Genomic DNA, 17706 nt, shown 5'->3' on the forward strand with positions numbered 1-17706 from the left:
ACTACTGAGATTGCAGGTGAGAGCCACTCTTCAATAGTTATTGAAATGTACTACAATATAAAAATGCCCTATTAAAAATATAATTAAAATATTATATTTTTTAAAAATTATTAAATTTTATTAAAAATATTAAAAATATAAGGACAGATGACAATTTTTAAAGTCTGTGTTCAAGTAATTTTTATCATGTTGTATGGTTACACTTTTCTGTAATGGCACCATTCAGAAGAGACTAAAGAATTTCTTGAGTTATACTTGGTGGCAAGTGTCTTTACTCCTTGAGCCATCTAAGAGGCCCTAAATCATTATTTTTATTGCCTGCCTGTCTGTCTTGTCTGTCTATCTATCGATCTATCTATCTGTCTGTCTATCTATCTATCTATCTATCTATCTATCTATGATTTTTTTTTTGGGGGGGGGTTTCGAGACAGGGTTTCTTTGTAGCTTTGGTTCCTGTCCTGGAACTAGCTCTTGTAGACCAGGCTGGCCTCGAACTCACAGAGATCCGCCTGCCTCTGCCTCCCAAGTGCTGGGATTAAAGGCGTGTGCCACCAATGCCCGGCTATCTATGATTTTTTTGAGACAGAGTTTCTCTGTGTAACCCAGCTGTTATGGATCTCACTCTGTAGATGAGGCTATCCTGAAACAGTTTGTTATCGTTATTATTATTTTGAGGTAGTCTCAATTTTAGTAAGTTTTGACTGGCCTAGAAAAGAGAGAGATTCTTCTGTCTCTGGATTGCTGGGAAGAAAGGAATGTGTTGCCACTGCCAGTTTAAATTTTGTTTCTCTTACTGTTTTTGTTGTGTAGGTGTTTTTTTTTATGTTTTTATTTATTTATTTATTTATTTATTTTTGGTTTTTCGAGACAGGGTTTCTCTGTGGCTTTGGAGCCTGTTCTGGAACTAGCTCTTGTAGACCAGGCTGGTCTCGAACTCCCAGAGATCCGCCTGCCTCTGCCTCCTGAGTGCTGGGATTAAAGGCATGCGCCACCACCGCGCAGCTGTTGTGTGGGTGTTTTACCTGCATGCATAGCTATATATCATGTGTATTTCTAGTGTCCATGGAGGGCATCAGATTCCATGGAACTATAATGACAGCTTCCAGGTGTTTTCTGTATTTTTAACTGCTGAGCCAACTTTTCATCTTAGTTTTATTTTTAAAACAATGTTACTATGACTTTTAGACTGGTTTAGAAAATATGTAGTCCAGGCTAACCTCCAGGTGAAATGATTCTTCTGCCTGTATAATGAGACTTTTCTACATTAGCTTCTATTTTATTGTTATGTTTTGTCTTCGAGACAGAGTTTTTCTGTGTAGCCCTGGCTGTCCGGGAACTCAGTCTACTGTAGACCAGGCTGGCTTTAAACTCAGAGATCCATCTGCCTCTGCCTCTGCAGTGCTGGGATTAAAGGTTACCACCAGGCTTACCTGTGTTTTAATAAAAGGGTATGCTTATGTTTGTACATGTTTCTTATATTGCGTCCTGAGGTCAGAGGACACACCTGGACCTATTTTCATTTTTAGTAGCTGTTGTTTTTTCAAGGAAATATGATTTAAAACAAAGGATGTTTATATTTACAAGGACAGTGCTTCTTTTTAGTATTCCTAATTCTTTTGTTTCTATGTATATTTAAATTTTTTATTTTTCATTTTTTAATGTTTGCTTGAAGTTCTTTTAACATTTTTTTAAAATGTGTATCTGCTTCTAATGTATTAATTTGTCAACACCTGGTGATCTTTAACCTCTTAAGAATATTTTGTGTTCATGTATGTTGTGTGCATGTATGTGTAGACCTCGATAGACATCTTATAGCATCAATTCTTTCCATATGTGGAGTCTAGTAATTGAACTCACCTCATCAGTTTGACCTGCTTGGATGAAAGTGTTTACCCGCTGAGCTATTTTTCAGGCTCTAACCACTTTTTAAAAAAAAAAATTTGAATATTAGCTGCTAGTAAGTTTTTACAACTAACCCTGCTCAGTTAAGCTGTTCTTCAGTATTTTCACCCTTTAAGATCTTTCTAAGGTAACCTCAATTTTTTTTTTTTTTTTTGTATTTTGAGACAGGGTTTCTCTGTAGCTTTGGAGCCTGTCCTGGAACTAGCTCTTGTAGACCAGGCTGGCCTCAAGATCCCCCTGCCTCTGCCTCCCAAGTGCTGGAATTAAAGGTGTGTGCCACTACCGCTCGGAAATAACCTCAATTTTTAAAAGATTTTTTTTTTTTATTGGCATTACAGTTGGTCTCAATTTTCCTATTTTTGTATAGCTTTAAAGACGTTTCTGTTTATATATGAGTAGGGTTTCCATTTCCTACTTAGTCTGAATTTTTTTTTTTTTTTTTTTTTTTGTTTTGGTTTTTCGAGACAGGGTTTCTCTGTGGTTTTGGAGCCTGTCCTGGAACTAGCTCTTGTAGACCAGGCTGGTCTCGAGTGCTGGGATTAAAGGCCTGCGCCACCACCACCAGGCTAGTCTGAATATTTAATTAAAGATTTTTTCTTAAAAACATTTTTTAATGCTGTGTGTTTCACAGTGCATGTGTGAAGCTCACCACAAAGGACGTGTTGGAGTAGTCTGTTTTCTCCTTCCATAAAGTGGATTTTGAGGTTAAAACTCAGATCAAGTTTGCTTTTGTATCCTGGACCCTTACATTGTATTTAGGATGGCTTTGCACTATTTAAAAAAAAAATTGTATTTATGTGTATATGTGTGCACATGTGTGTATGAGTATATGCCAATGTCTGTATAGGTAACCCCAGAAGGTCAAAGCTGCTGTTATAGGCTTCTCAGCATGTTTGTTCGGAAGGAAGTGATTTCTTTTTTCACCAGTGCTTTATTTAACAATTCAGTTTTTTTTTTTTAAATCTCTGAAAGACTTTTAAAAGGTTTTTGACAGTAATGAAGAAATATCATCAATGGAATAAGTATTTTAAGTCCCCTTTCAGAGATAGGAAGGGACAAATATTTCTTCATATACTTTTTGATTTAAGGAATCATGGGCCTAGGGAATATATCTCAGTATTTATCTAAAGTTAAAAAATCAAGGGCTGGATTTCTAGCATCATATCTGCTGATACAGTAGTGCATTGCTTTAATTCTACCAGTCTAGAGGAGAAGGCAGAAGGATCAGGTATTTATAGTCATCCTCAGCTATATAGTAAATTTTAGGACAGTTTTGGCAACATGAGATCTTGTCTCAGGAGAAAAAGAAAAACGAAATCATGGTTTTGTACTTGATACATTTTTTATGGTCTTGTTAAAGATACAACGTATAAAGTAATTTAGAAAGATTGAAAAAAGAAACATGGATGATTTTTAAATTCCAAGAACTAGCTGGATGCTTTACCTTCTGTTTAAAAAAAAAAAAAAAAGTAGGAGAGATCCCAGCATCTATAGTTTCAAACCCTTACTAGATTAAAGAAAACTCACTGCAAGGACAGAAAATGGGATATGTGTTTCTTTTTTCTTTTTCTGAAATAGTTAAGAGAACTGCTTGGTGTAACCTAGTCTAGTATGCTATTGTGTGATGTTTCTGTGTATGTGTGTTGGAAAACTCAACATCTTACTATCTTGTTAAATAATAAGTTTTACACACTACTGGTCTTTCTTGAAATGGCCACTTGGCACAATGAGGTAGGTCCTAAAATTTTTTTTTTTTTTTTTTTTTTTTTGGTTTTTCGAGACAGGGTTTCTCTGTGGTTTTGGTTCCTGTCCTGGAACTAGCTCTGTAGACCAGGCTGGTCTCGAACTCACAGAGATCTGCCTGCCTCTGCCTCCCGAGTGCTGGGATTAAAGGCGTGCGCCACCATCGCCCGGCTTGTCCTAAAATATTTGTATAACATAAAAGTTACTTTAGTCTCAGGCTCTAAGTATTCAGGGTCTGATTGCTAATAAATGAGATGTCTGCTTTTACTTTTGTTCCCCTCCCTTTTTGTTTTTCTTGTCTGTGTATTTGTATATATTGGGTAGATAGTGTTGGATTGTATTTGAAATATGTGAAGAGGAGTAGGTATTGAACAATTGAATTTGTGGTACTCTAAAAACAGTTTCTGACAAAAAAATTATCAGATTTTTTTTAACTGTTCAGCAGCTGAATATTGAATGTCATAAAAGTGCTGGGCAGTGTTGATATACACCTTTATTCCCAGCCAGTGACGTCTTAGAATTCAAGTCCAGCCTGGTCTACAGAGTTTCAGGACAACCAGGGGTTTGCAAAGAAACTCTCTCAAAAAACAAAAACAAACAAACAGACAAAATAAAAAAAAAAGTCATGAGTCATTTTCTTTTAATAGCAAGTTTTCTAAAAACAGTAAAAACCAAACCAAGTCAGGTAAAGGTAGGGTAGTTAGTGGTTGTGTTAGTTACTTGTCTATTGCTGTAATAAGATACCAAGATCAAGGTGATTTACAAAGGAAAGCATTTAGCTAGAAGGTGATGGTGCCATTAATCCCAGCACCCAGGTGGAAGGCACAGATGAATCTCTGTGAGTTCCAGGACAGCCAGGGTTACACAGAGAATGCCTGTCTGAAAAAAAGCTAAAGAGAACAAAAATGAAAGCATTTGTCGGGCCTTTGTGTTTAGAGGAGTAGCAGAGGTATCTTGATCTGCAAACAGGAGGCAGAGAGAGGCAGAGAGAGAAATGATTCCTTTGAAACTTCAAAGCCTGCTTGGAATGGTTAAGCTCTTCTAAGGTCACACCTTTAAAGAGAGTTCCACAAACTGAGGATTGAGCATTCAAACACAGAACCCTAAAGGATCATTCTCATTCAAACTACTTTAGCAGTCCTCTCTCCCTCCTTTCCTTCTTCTTTTCCTCCCTTCCATCCTCTCTCCCTTCCTGCCTTCTTTTCTTTCCTTTTTTTTTTATTGTATGGTTTAAGCAGGCTCATAATGACTGAGGTGTTTTGTTTTGTTTTTATTTTTCAAGATAGGGTTTCTTTGTGTAATAGTCCTCTCTGGCCTCAGCTGGCCTCAAACTCACAGTGCTCTCTACTCAGTCCCTCTTAATTGTGCTGGATGTGGCACCATTGCCTAGCTCACATGTTTAAAAAATTAATATGATTATATGGATTCTGAGCCTAATAAATTTCTTTCTGAGCCTTTTTAAATTTCTTTGCTGTGTGACCAGGATCAAAGTAATAGTTTAGCTTTTTGACTTTTGTGTAACTTTCATAATGCATTCCTTCGTATTTTATTGAAAGTTTTTTTTTTTTGCATTTTTTTAAATTGATGTTTATTGAGCTCTACATTTTTCTCTGCTTCCCTCTCTGCCTTCCTGCTCCCCCTTGTTACTTACCTTCTCTGTAGTCATGGACTATAGGGTCGTTATCCTTAACTACTAAGCCATCCTTTTATTCCTTATCTGTTTAATTTTAATATATAATATTCAGGTCATTGTTGCTAACTATCATAGAGTAGTCTTTTTTTGTTTCTTTTTATTTGTTTTTGAGATAGGACCTCACTGTGTATCCCTGGCTATCTTGAAACTTACTATATAGGTTAGGCTGGCCTTAAACTCACAGCAATAAACCTGACTGCTTCCTCAAATGCTGGGATTAAAGGCAAGCTCTAACTCTTGGTCATACAAAAGTCTACTCTTATTGTATCAAATCCTCTGTCTTTAGTAGAGAATACCGTTATGATATCCTTAGTCATAAACTATATGCATTCTTTGAGGTAGAATTTTATTAATTCTAACGTAGAGTTTTATTTTATTTTTAAATGTTTGTATGTTTCATTCCTAGGCTATTCACTGCTACGAATCTTTAATAGTAAAAGCTGAAGGAAAAGTGGAATCTGATTTCTTTTGTCAATTAGGTCACTTCAATCTCTTGTTGGAAGATTATTCAAAAGGTAATTTTTTTCTTTCAAAATTTTAATTTATGTTTTAGTGGTTTTTGTTTGAGGTGATGCTGCTTACTATATGTATATGTGAAAATTTTAATCTAACTGTATGCAAATATTTAATACATTTGATGACTTAGTAAATTTTTTTTTTTTTATTTTTTACTTTTTTGAGTTTTCTGAGACAAAAGTTTTTCTTTTTAACAGTCTTGGCTGTCCTGGAAATTACTCTGTAGATCAGGCTGGCCTCGAACTCAAAGAAATCTGTGTGTCTCTGCCTCCCGAGTGCTGGGATTAAATGCACCACCACTGCCTGGCTGCTCTATCTTCATACCACAGAAAAGCATTTTATAGGCAAGACTGCTAATTTTTTGTGAAAATAATGTTTTGGTAGATATGTTTTAATTTCTAGCAAATATGGTTGGTGAAGAAGGACACTTAACTACCTGTGTCAGGATTTATAGGCTTTTGGGGAAAGGAAATGGAACTGGGTGGTAGGAAAGCTTAATGAGCATGTTTGAAATTTTGGGCTGTATGCCTAGTATCTATCTAAACTCCATATACAGTATAAGATCTTTTTTTTGTTTTGTTTTGTTTTTGTTTTTGTTTTTGTTTTTAGAGACAGGGTTTCTTTGTAGCTTTGGTTCCTGTCCTGGAACTAGCTCTTGTAGACCAGGCTGGTCTCGAACTCACAGAGATCCGCCTGCCTCTGCCTCCCGAGTGGTGGGATTAAAGGCGTGCGCCACCATTGCCCGGCTTGATTTTTTTTTTTTTAAATTATCTTTTGGGCTGGAGAAATGGATCAGAGGTTAAGAGCCTTCCAAAGATCCTGAGTTCAATTCCCAGCAACCACATGGTGGCTCACAGCCATCTGTAATGAGATCTGGTACCTTCTTGTAGGCATACATGCAGGCAGGAAAACTGTACTTATAATAAACAAATAAAATCTTTTTTTTTTTTTTTTGGTTCCCTGACCGGGAATCGAACCTGGGCCGCGGCGGAACAAATAAAATCTTATTAAATTTTTTTTTCTTATTTTACATATGAATCCCAGTTCCCACTCCTTCCCCTCTTCCCTTTCCCTCAACTCCACCCACCCCTACTCAAACCCTCAACCATTCCTTAGAGAGGGTAAGGCTTCCTGTAGTGAATCAACAAAGTCTAGCATATTGCTTTGAGGAAATACTAAGGCATTATATTTTGACTGAGCAAGGTATCCCTTAAATGAGAATGGGTTCCCAAAAGCCAGAACAAGAAGAAGGGATAAGGGCTGGAGAGATGGCTCAGTGTTGAGAGCATTGCCTGCTCTTCCAAAGGTCCTGAGTTCAATTCCCAGCAACGACATGGTGGCTCACAACCATCTGTAATGAGGTCTGGTGCCCTCTTCTGGCCTGCAGACATACACACAGACAGAACATTCTATACATAATAAATAAATAAATATTAAAAAAAGAAGGGATAAATCCTGGTTCCACTGCCAGTGGCCCCACAATCTGCTCCAGCCATTACACTTGTTACCTACATTTAAAGGACCTAGTTTGGGCCTGTATTTGTTCCTTCCCTGTCACTGTGGAGTGGGTTTGGTTCCCATTAGCTCAGGTGAGCAGTTTCCTTGGGTGTCTCAATGCTCATATCCTCACTCCTCCCTCTCTTTGACTGGACTTTGGGAGCTTTTTTTTTTTTTTTTTTTTTTTTGAGGATCTAGATTCAATTTCTGCATTTACATGGCAGCTATAACACCAAATCCAGAGAATCTGGTGCCATCGTCTGTATTCTTGAGGACTCCAAACAAATACATGCAGTTAAAACACTCTAAACACATACATAAAGTAAAAATCAAACAAAAAAAAATTTAAAAAAGTCAATTATTTATGATCCAGGAACATGGATTCATGGTTCCTTTAGTAGCAAGTTGGAGTATGCTAACAATTTCATGAAGTCTTTATTATAGAACAAAAGAACTTTAAATAAAGGTGTTTTTCAAAGCACAGTTGTGGAAATATCTGGTAGGAATCTTATTTTAAATCATAGTAAGTACTTTTGGGGGTCTTATATGCTGACAACATTATTATTATTATTTTTTGGATGTATGTGTTGTATGTGTGAATACCAGGGTTTTGGGTTGTCTGCAGAGGCCAGAAAAAGATTTCTGGAACTGCATTTACAGATTTTTGTGAGCCACCAGATATAGGTGCTGGGAACAGAATTCAAAAACCTTTAAAAGAGCAAATCAAATATTTTGTTTTGTTTTTCGAAGACAGGTTTCTCTGTAGTTTTGGTGCCTGTCCTGGAACTAGCTGTTGTAGACCAGGCTGGCCTCGAACTCAGAGATCCTCTTATGTGCTGGGATGAAAGGTGTGCACCAATACCACCCAACTGAGAAAATACAATTTTAATCATTGAGGCATCTTGCTATTCCTACCTGCCACAGCCAGGGCTGCCATGAGTATAACATGAATCTGGAATGTTAGAGAGACACGTTAGATTCTGGGTTCAGTTCAAGAACGAACAATTTTTATCCTTCCCATTGTTGTGGACATGTTGTTTAGTTCAGTATTGGAGATCATATTGTAAGCAGAGCTTGACCAAGTAAGTGTTTCTTTATTGAAATTTTTCCTTCTGTACTTTCTGCTCTTCTGTCCACTTTTTCTTTTTTCTCCTTTCAGGACATTACCCCTAGACTTTATTTCCTACCTGCTGTTTCTACAGCTATGGGGCCACATCTGGGTCTGGTGTTGTATTTGAGAAAAGAACTGCAGTTTATGTCTCCACTACTCACCAGTGATAGACATTCTTAGCTTAGTTCACTGAATCTAGTTTTCTCCTTATTTATGTGTCTAAGGTCTTTCTGGAAAGTTCATTTCATAGTATTTATATTATTGTTGGGAAATGAAAAATTTATCTTTAGTATCTTTTTGTGGAACTGGAAGCACCATTTAATGAATTATTTTTCTTTTTCAGCATTGTCATCTTACCAGAGATATTACAGTTTACAGACTGACTACTGGAAGGTCAGTGCACATTTCAGTGGCAATTTTGCTTTGTGTGTTGAGTGTATATATGTCATTGAGTGTATATTACACTTAATATATCATCTTAATGAATTACTACTATTTCTAAGGATGAAGCATGGAAAGGGGAAAAGTAATTTGTGTTTGAGATTTCTGGGTGAGGTCTCTTAATTTTTAGTGAAATATAATCATCAGATTTCTGTATAAGAGCCTGCGCTGGAGAACGGACAGTGTTGCTTGTCTTTTTTCTTTTTTTAAGCATTTATTTTATTTTTAATGATGTGTATATCTGTGTTATGAGGGTGTATGTATGAACACAGGTATTCAAGGCATCAGATCAAGGTACTTCGGTGCTAGCAATGTAATTCAGATATGATTAGAGTTCTTTTCAAGTGCAGTAAACGTTAACTATTCAGTTGTCTTTTTAGCCCTACAGTTACTTGACTTGTTGTGATAAAATACTTGATAAAAGCAGCTTAAGAGAAATTTTGACTATAAGGATATCTTCAGAGTTACTATGAATAACCAGATTTGAATAATTAAGACCACAATTTGGCCAAGATAAAGGTTTATTGATTTGTGGGTTTCTGTTTTTATTTTTTCCATGCATGATTTCACTGTTTAGCTCTGACTGTCCTGGAACTTGCTTTGTAGACCTTTCTGGCCTCTAACTCACAGAAATTTAGCTGTCTCTGCCTACTGAGTGCTGAGATTAAAGATGTGCACCATCACCACCTGGCAAGATTATTGATTATTGACATCACTCATTTCTACCTCACTTTTCTTCTTTTTAAAATAAAGATCATATTAATACCTCAGACTTTAACGTGCAGTCCTTTCTGAGAAGTTACTACAGTGGAGAGGTTAAGTGTACTTGTTGTATTATTTCTGATAAGGAAACAAAAACTTAGTTTCATCTCATCTATCTTTTTTATTTAGTCTTGTATTTTAGCCTTGGAACAGAGCTTCCTGCATTTAGTTTTCTTCCTACCTCAATTAACCCTGTGTGGATACCAATTTGGATTTTCCTTTGAGTATATAGTTTTCTTTCTCATCTTTTTTGATTAGTTTTGGCTTGTTCTATCTTATCAAATATTAAAATGGTTATATCGACTTGCCTCATAGTTTCAGTTGCTTAAAAAATCTGTTTCCATCCTTTTATCCTGAGACAATTTCTTTCTTTAATGTTGAGGTGTGTTTCTTTGGATGCATCAGAAAATGTTTTTTGAGAGGAATTGAGACTGGTACTTAAATTTTAATTATAAGCAAGCACTGTTTATAGATTCGTGTTATTTTGTTGTGGTGTGCCTCTCCCCCTTGATTTGCTTTTTCGTGTGTTATTTCCTGTTTTTCTTGGTTGTGACTGAAAAACTTTCCTTTTATTATGTTCTGTATGTCGGGATTTGTAGATAAGATCGAAGCTGTTTAAAATTAGCCTATATTATGAAATGGTTTTCTTTTTCCATTGAAAGTTTTTCTGGCCTTAGTTGTTTCTAGCATTTGGTCTCTTAGAGTAGCATTGACAGCAAGGATAAGGCATTCTGTGATCTCAGCCAGTTGGAGGGCTGTGGCTAGTGTGTCATAGTGATTGTGGCTTTGTTATTCCTCACATGGTACACCTTAAAAGCCAACTCTAAGACTTCTGCTTGTGTGGTCAAGAGGCCTTTCTCCAAGTGTCTAAGTTTAGCCTTAATGTCACGTTAGCACTGAGGAAAAAAAATGAGTCATGAGTAACTGTTTGCCTTCCATGGTTTCTGGATCTAAGTTTGTTTATTGTAACAGAGCTTTAGTGAGGCGTTCCAAAAATGCAGAAGGAGTTTTTCATATCTTGAATGACCTTTGAGAGCTTATTATAGTTAACTGGCTTGAGGGCAGCCTTATGAAGACCTGCTTGGAGGCAAGTAAAAAACTGGTCCCTAGCTAAAATCTCATCTAAGTGTTATAGTCCCAGTGAGGTTCCTCTGCTCCCGGAGGGTGTGTTACATGTGTTTGGTGAAAGTGTAGAGTTGGATGTATAGGACCCCAGTTTTGTTCAATATGGGGGAGTTCTGAGAAGGAGATAGGAACGTGTATCCCAATCAATCCATCTACACCAGCCACCTCTCGCAACGGGAGAACTGCAGCTAGCTTGGCTTGGTCAGGGTTGGGTTCCATAGCAGCACATGAGCTAGTGAGAGAATGTGTAAAGGTGGGTGCCAGAGCCAGGTGGCTGCTGCGGTTAGGCACCAGAGAGAAAGAATGGTGCAGCGGGGCTGATGTAGTAGTTAGTGGGGGAAGCACGAGAGCTGAAGAGGCCAAAGGAGCAGAAGTATCTGTTCGGAAGGTGTGGACTCCTTAGCGTGGTCTAGAGGAGTAGCTGAAGGAAATGGGGGTAGGAGCTTGAGGAATGGGGGTAGGAGCTGAAGGAACAGTTGTAGGAGTTGGGGGAGTGGGGGTGGGAGCTAACAAAAAGGGTAGGAGCTGAAGGAATGGTGGTAGGAGCTGAAGGAATGGGGGTAGCTGCCTGCTTAGGTCAAAAAGGTGGGGTTCATTAGCTGGGTCCAGGAATTTGTGTGCAGGCAAACAACTTGCAAGGAAGAGGACTTAGGCTTAGAGCTTATAAGTAAAAGGCTTGGATATAAGGGAACTCCTTTCCATTAGCCTGTGCACTGACAGTAGTTAAAAGGCTCCTATAAAATATCAGGATCGGACTGAGCTCCCAAGGTCCCAAAGAGGAGCAGAAGGAGGGACAACATGAGCAAAGAAGTCAGGACCACGAGGGGTGCACCCACCCACTGAGACAGTGGAGCTGATCTACTGGGAGCTCACCAAGGCCAGCTGGACTGTGACTGAAAAAGCATGGGATAAAACTGGACTCTCTGAACATGGCGAACAATGAGGGCTGATGAGAAGCCAAGGACAATGGCACTGGGTTTTGATCCTACTTCATGTTCTGGCTTTGTAGGAGCCTAGCCAGTATGGATGTTCACCTTCCTAGACATGGACTGAGGGGGGAGGACCTAGGACTTTCCACAGGCAGGAAACCCTGACTGCTCTTTGGGCTGGAGAGGGTGGGGGAGAGGAGTTGGAGGAAGGGGAGAAGGGTGGGAGGAGGGGGAGGGAAATGGGAGGCTGGGAGGAGGTGGAAATTTTTTTTTTCAAAAACAAAAATAGCCCAATATAAGAAAAAATAAACATTTAAAAATAAAAAAAAAATATCAGGATCAAAGGTGCCATTAGGTGGCCACTTTAAATTGTTATCTAAATTGTAACGAGTCCACTTTTTTGAACAAAGTTGGACAAGTGTGGGAATCTGTAAGTAGGGCATTAAGGGCCTCTAAAAGACATTCCAGGGGGAGGTTGGTTTGATGGTCTTGAATGGCTTGCTTACCCATAGTTGAGACTGTGAAAACCTGTGAAAATGGTGACACTACAAGTCTTATAGGGGAACATCTCCCATCTGTAGGCAGGGCATAAAATGGCGGAGAACACTGCAGGGCATGTAGGACAACATCCTATATCTACAAGCAGGGTGTTAAAGCCTGACTGACTCTGGTCGGGGTGACTTAGAAGCCAGAGAGATCATGGCTGGGACCACTGATGAGTGGTCCAAATGAAAAGAAAAAGAAAAAGGGAGAACTGATCCCAGGTTATCCAAACACAATTTTAGCTAATGGAAGCAATCCAGACATGAATGTCAGCAAAGGGCTCAATCATAGCTGCCATAAATACTGGTTGGACACTGTTTTCCCATTTCTAGGAACACCAGAAGATTTCCAGGAATGCAAGAGTCAGAGAAACGATTAAGCGGGCCAGAATAAGGAAGCTCTCCAGTTGAAGCTGGTAGTGTATGTAGAAATTGTGCTCAGGCTCAGGAAGATGGAACATGTGGTTGTTGCAGAAAAAATGCCTGGTTCCAGATCCTGACCATGGGAGAGGGGCTCAGTGCTGGAGCCTCTTGAGTTTCATGGCACTAATAAAATTACTGCCTGGCACGAGTGGGAAGGAATGCAGAGAATGCAACAAACCCACTTATGAGTTTATTAGAGGGGGTGTGTACAGGCCTGGGGAAGTCAGTGTGCAGAGAGAAAGTGAGAGGGAGGCAGAGAAAGAGGAAGGGAGATAGGAAGGAAGGAAGGGAGGGAGGGAGGGAGGGAGGGAAGGGTGGAGGAGGGGAGGGTGGGGGAGTGAAGGGTGTTCTTTCCCTGACCATTTTACCCAACAATGAGACTGGAGAAATTATAAGCCAGAACAGAAAGGGAAGTAAAAATTGCTTACCTTGATTTCCAGCCTTTTGTCCATTGTGGATTTCAGTTAGAGAGTGCTTCTAGGTACCTGCAGTTTGAGTAATGGATTGGAAGGAAAGCCTTAGATAGTTCATAGAAAGAGGAAAAGCTGGGCTAGTGGAAATGTTTGTCATAGTCATCATTTGATGGAGCATTATTGACCAACTTTTAACTAATAAGCTCCCCCCCCCCCCGCCCCCCCCAAAGATAGAGCCTGAACTGGTCACTGGTAGGCCTCTAAAGTAGTCACTAACAATTTTATTTTATAAAGACTAATTTTCTCTTTATGCCTAAATTGGTCTAGATAACTTTTTCTTTTTTTAAAGGAGAGAGTATAATAGGAAACATATCCTGTATAAGCAGTAAGAAATAGAGAGCTTAATGGGTATTATGGGCCAAAAGTATTTGCTAAGATTCAAAACATACACAAAATTTCTTGAGATAGAATTAGAGTTTTTAGCAATTAAATATCAGTCCTAGTCAGTTTATTTAGGGTATAGAGGAAGTTTCCAGAAAAATGAAGTTTTAGGGTATGTTTAAGGACTTACTTACTTAAGCCTTGTCTTAAAAGTTCAACTTTTCTGAAAATGGAAATTCAGACAACATAAAATTATAGTAATTTATTACTATGAAGCTATGTTTCCTTTTAAAAGAATAGTGAGATTTTAGCACTTGGAATTTAAACAGATTATACACTTGGACATTAAACTCTTATATTGGTTAAGTGACGTAGGTTAAAATATTTTGCTTTTAACTTAAAAACAAATTTAGATTTGCATTTCTTTTATTACTACCAAAAACACTAAATCTGTTTATAATTTACATAGTGGAAACCAGGTTGTGATGACACACACCTTTAATTCAACACTCAGGAGGCAGAAGCAGGCACATCTTTGTGAGTTCCAGGCTAGCCTTCTTAGTGAGTTTCTAGTCTGCCAAAGCTATATCAAGACTTATCCTCCTAATTCCCCCAAAGTAGAAGAATACAAAGAGATTGTCTGTAGGCTTTCCTGTCATTAGGCGTTTCTGCAAAGAGAAGTTTTAGGGCACCCTTCCATTCTTTAGGAATCCCAAAGAATGGAGTGATTGGAAAGAAACTAAATATTCTCAATATTGCTTGTCTTCTCTTTGGCTTTGGTCAGTTGTTTTGTTACATGCATTGTGACACTTGGTAGAATAGTAAGAATACCTTATATGCCTGTTTTAAATTTTTTTGTTTTGCTATATTGACAGGGTCTTTCTATGTATGTCTGGGAACGCTGTATAGAGTGGGTTAGCCTTGAATTTGTAGAGATATATCTGCCTTTGCCTCTTGAATACTGGGATTTAAAGTGAGTGCCACCAAATGCTTGGCTTTTTTTTTTCTTTTCTTTTCTTTTCTTTTTTTGGTCTGGCCTACAGAGGCCAGAAGAGGGTGGCAAGTTCCTTAGAACTAGAGTTACAGATGTGTTGACGTGTTGACATTCGTAATCTAACCAGGGTCTTGTAAGAGCAGATGGTGCTCTTACAAGCACCATCTCTCCAACAACTGAGGCATCTCTCCAACCTTAATTTCTTAATATGTGTAACAACAAATTGAAAAAAATAGTAAAAATTATTTTGCTTTACAGAATGCTGCCTTTTTATATGGTCTTGGTTTGGTTTACTTCTACTACAATGCATTTCATTGGTAAGTTCACAACAATCTTAACTTTTTCCAGTGAAGTATACTATATGTAATAAGTACAGTATATTAATGTCTGTAACTTTGAATTTTTAGTAGTACTATTTTTACCTTTCTAGAATTCCAATGAGTTTTGATTCTTTACTCCTTTGGTCTGCCTACACAAATATTGGAAAGTTTAATAGGTTTTTGTTAGGATTCAAATAACCAAAAGAAATAGTTTAAGAGGAAAATTGTTTTATTTTTAGTCACTGTGGATTTCAACATTTGAGTAATTTAGGTCTTTGATTTCTGTGCTGTGGGCTTTGATGTGGTGGGCACACTGTAGTGAAATGAGAAAATACTCAGAGGAAGCATGTCAAGATACTGTTCCAGGGAATGTGTCCTTACTAACCTAGTTCCTTCACACAGGGTCTTCCATCAAAGATTTTCATCTCTTCCCATCAGTACTCTATTTGTAACCTAAGAATCTACTTGTGTGTTATTGATTAGGTTAGATTTCTTCCCAAAAGCACATCATCTGACCAGTAAGTTTTTAACATAGGTTCAAATAATGTAATGATAAGAACCATTACAATGATTGCGATAGCAACTTGTAATTGTAAGTTGAAAAAAAAATCTACATGTTAGTATATAAATGTGGGTTTGTGTGTGATATATTGCAGAGCTTGAAGAGGCCAGAAGAGGGCATGGGATTTTCTGGGATTGTTGTTAGAGTTAAGTGTGAGCTACCTGGAAATTGAATTTGGTTTTTCTGCAAGAGCAATAGGCACCCTTAACCATTGAGCCATGTTTCCATTTTTAGCTGTAAATTTAAAACAGTATTTTTTTTTTCTTAATGCATTGGTATTTGCCTCAATGTATATCTCTGAGTATACTATATACATTTAAAGGCGTGCAAAGTCCAGAAACTGGATGGAACTGGAGGTAAAATGTTGTCTTATGTTTTCAAATAATTGAACCTTGGTACTCTGGAAGAGCTGCAAGTGCTCTTAATTACTGCATCATCTCTCCATTCTTAATTTGCAACAAATGTCAGAATTTAGAATGAACCTTTTCAAAAGTTTACCGATATTAATCATTCTTCACTGAGCATTAAGTAATAGATAAGATAATATTAAATGCAGGAACCATTTTGACTTCTCACCCCATTTGAAGTCAGAAGGAAGTTAATGGAACTTTACTATGTAGACTAGGCTGGTGTCTTTCCCACTGCTAGCTTTAAGGTGCACCACCACACTGTGCTTCTGAATGTTAGTCCTTAATTCATGAAAAATGTGATATATTTTGACTGTGGTTGCACATATCCTTAATCCCAACAGACATGCATATCTCTTTGAGTTCCAGGCCAGTGAGGGTTATATAGACTTTGTTTCATCACTTCTCTGTTAAGATGATACTTTTTGTTGAAGTGAAAATAATTTTCTTTCTAATTATGATAGACTCTAGGAAACCGAACAGGAAAATTTCAAAACTGACCTTTTCTAAATCATTCTTTTTTTCTTTATTTTTTAAATATTTATTTATTTATTATATATGCAATATTCTGTCTGTATGTATGCCTAAAGGCCAGAACAGGGCACCAGACCTCATTACAGATGGTTGTGAGCCACCATGTGGTTGCTGGGAATTGAGGAATTGAACTCAGGACCTTTGGAAGAGTAGGCAATGCTCTCAATCTCTGAGCCATCTCTCCAGCCCTAAATCATTCTTTCTTATACTAACTTGCAAGTGGATTGTCAACTAAATATGAAAGGAAAAATAAACCTTCTAGAATAACAAGTAAGTGTCACATTCTTGTATTCTTAGGAGTTATGATATAAGTTCTAAGTTCAAAGACGTATATAGTTACAGGGCAAGTTCAAGGCCACCTTTCATCACCTAAAAATTTTATTAGAATAAATTTTGTCAAATGTAGTAGTCAGGGATTACTAGAGTCACAGAACTTAGGGAATGAATTTCTTTATATGTATATGTATATACACATACGCACATGTACATAGATATACACATATATGAATTTATTGGAATGACTTTCAGTGGCTACAGTGTAATAATGGGTAGCTGAGAATGGAAAATCCAAGACTAGTAGCTGGTCAGTCTCACAATTCTGGGTGTCTCAGGTGGTCTTCTGTTTGGGCCAAAGTAGGCTTCAAGGCCAGTAAAGGAATGGATGTGCTGACAAGGGAGGGCAAGCAGGAGAAGAACTAACCCATTGTCCTTAAATGGGCTGGGGACAGAAGTTGTGGCCCTGGATAAAGATGTGCCTTCCAGCCTTTAGGTCTGGATTAAAGGTGGTGGTTGTGTTGTCTCAATATCTGTCCTCCATTTCTGGATTATAGTTCATTCCAGGTAGTCAAGTTGACAACCAAGAATAGCCATCACATGAGATAATTGCAGAATTTGAGAAGAGATTAGGTTGAACTACATTTATTGTCTTTTGTTTTGTTTTTATTATTTACTCATAGGTTTGTGTAAAAATAGCATTCACGTTTCAGTGCACATTAGGAAACTAGAGTATTTCCTGTATAATGTAGAATACATGTGTTGCATACATAATCTTTTAAAATATTTTCTATATATATCTTTTCTCTTCAGGGCAACTAGAGCATTTCAAGATGTCCTTTATGTTGACCCCAGTTTTTGCAGAGCCAAGGAAATTCATTTACGCCTTGGTTTTATGTTCAAAGTGAATACAGATTATGAGTCTAGTTTAAAGGTAAGTGGTTGAAATTTTCAGGTATATTATAATCATATTTGTTTTCTATCTCTTTCTGTTGTATCTGTTCTGTTAAATATTATTTTAAAATGTTGAAGTTAATGGCAACACTATGAAAGAAATTTAAAATATGAACGAAAAAAAAGATGGAGCTTGATTTTAAGGTATAAAATGGTTTCTCTAAATTTAGATTTTGTCTTTTGT

The 17706-nt window shown here is 37.6% G+C and overlaps 1 protein-coding gene across 3 annotated transcripts in view; it reads left to right on the forward strand.

Moving 5' to 3' along the window:
• The window catches only part of LOC121443798 (histone demethylase UTY-like), a 90205-nt gene that overhangs the window by 2713 nt on the left and 69786 nt on the right, over window positions 1-17706 (forward strand). For all 3 annotated transcript variants that reach the window (XR_005973705.1, XM_041645575.1, XM_041645576.1), the window contains exons 3-6: window positions 5745-5853; window positions 8806-8855; window positions 14731-14789; window positions 17382-17502. Coding sequence is in view for 2 of the 3 variants with exons in the window: in XM_041645575.1 (XP_041501509.1) it covers window positions 5745-5853; window positions 8806-8855; window positions 14731-14789; window positions 17382-17502 (339 nt within the window). In the remaining variant the exon portion in view is untranslated. The remainder of the gene's footprint in view (window positions 1-5744; window positions 5854-8805; window positions 8856-14730; window positions 14790-17381; window positions 17503-17706) is intronic.

The sequence above is a fragment of the Microtus oregoni genome, unplaced genomic scaffold (assembly GCF_018167655.1).
Source record: "Microtus oregoni isolate MIOR12 unplaced genomic scaffold, Mior012 000113F_000, whole genome shotgun sequence".
Taxonomy (NCBI): Eukaryota; Metazoa; Chordata; class Mammalia; order Rodentia; family Cricetidae; genus Microtus; species Microtus oregoni.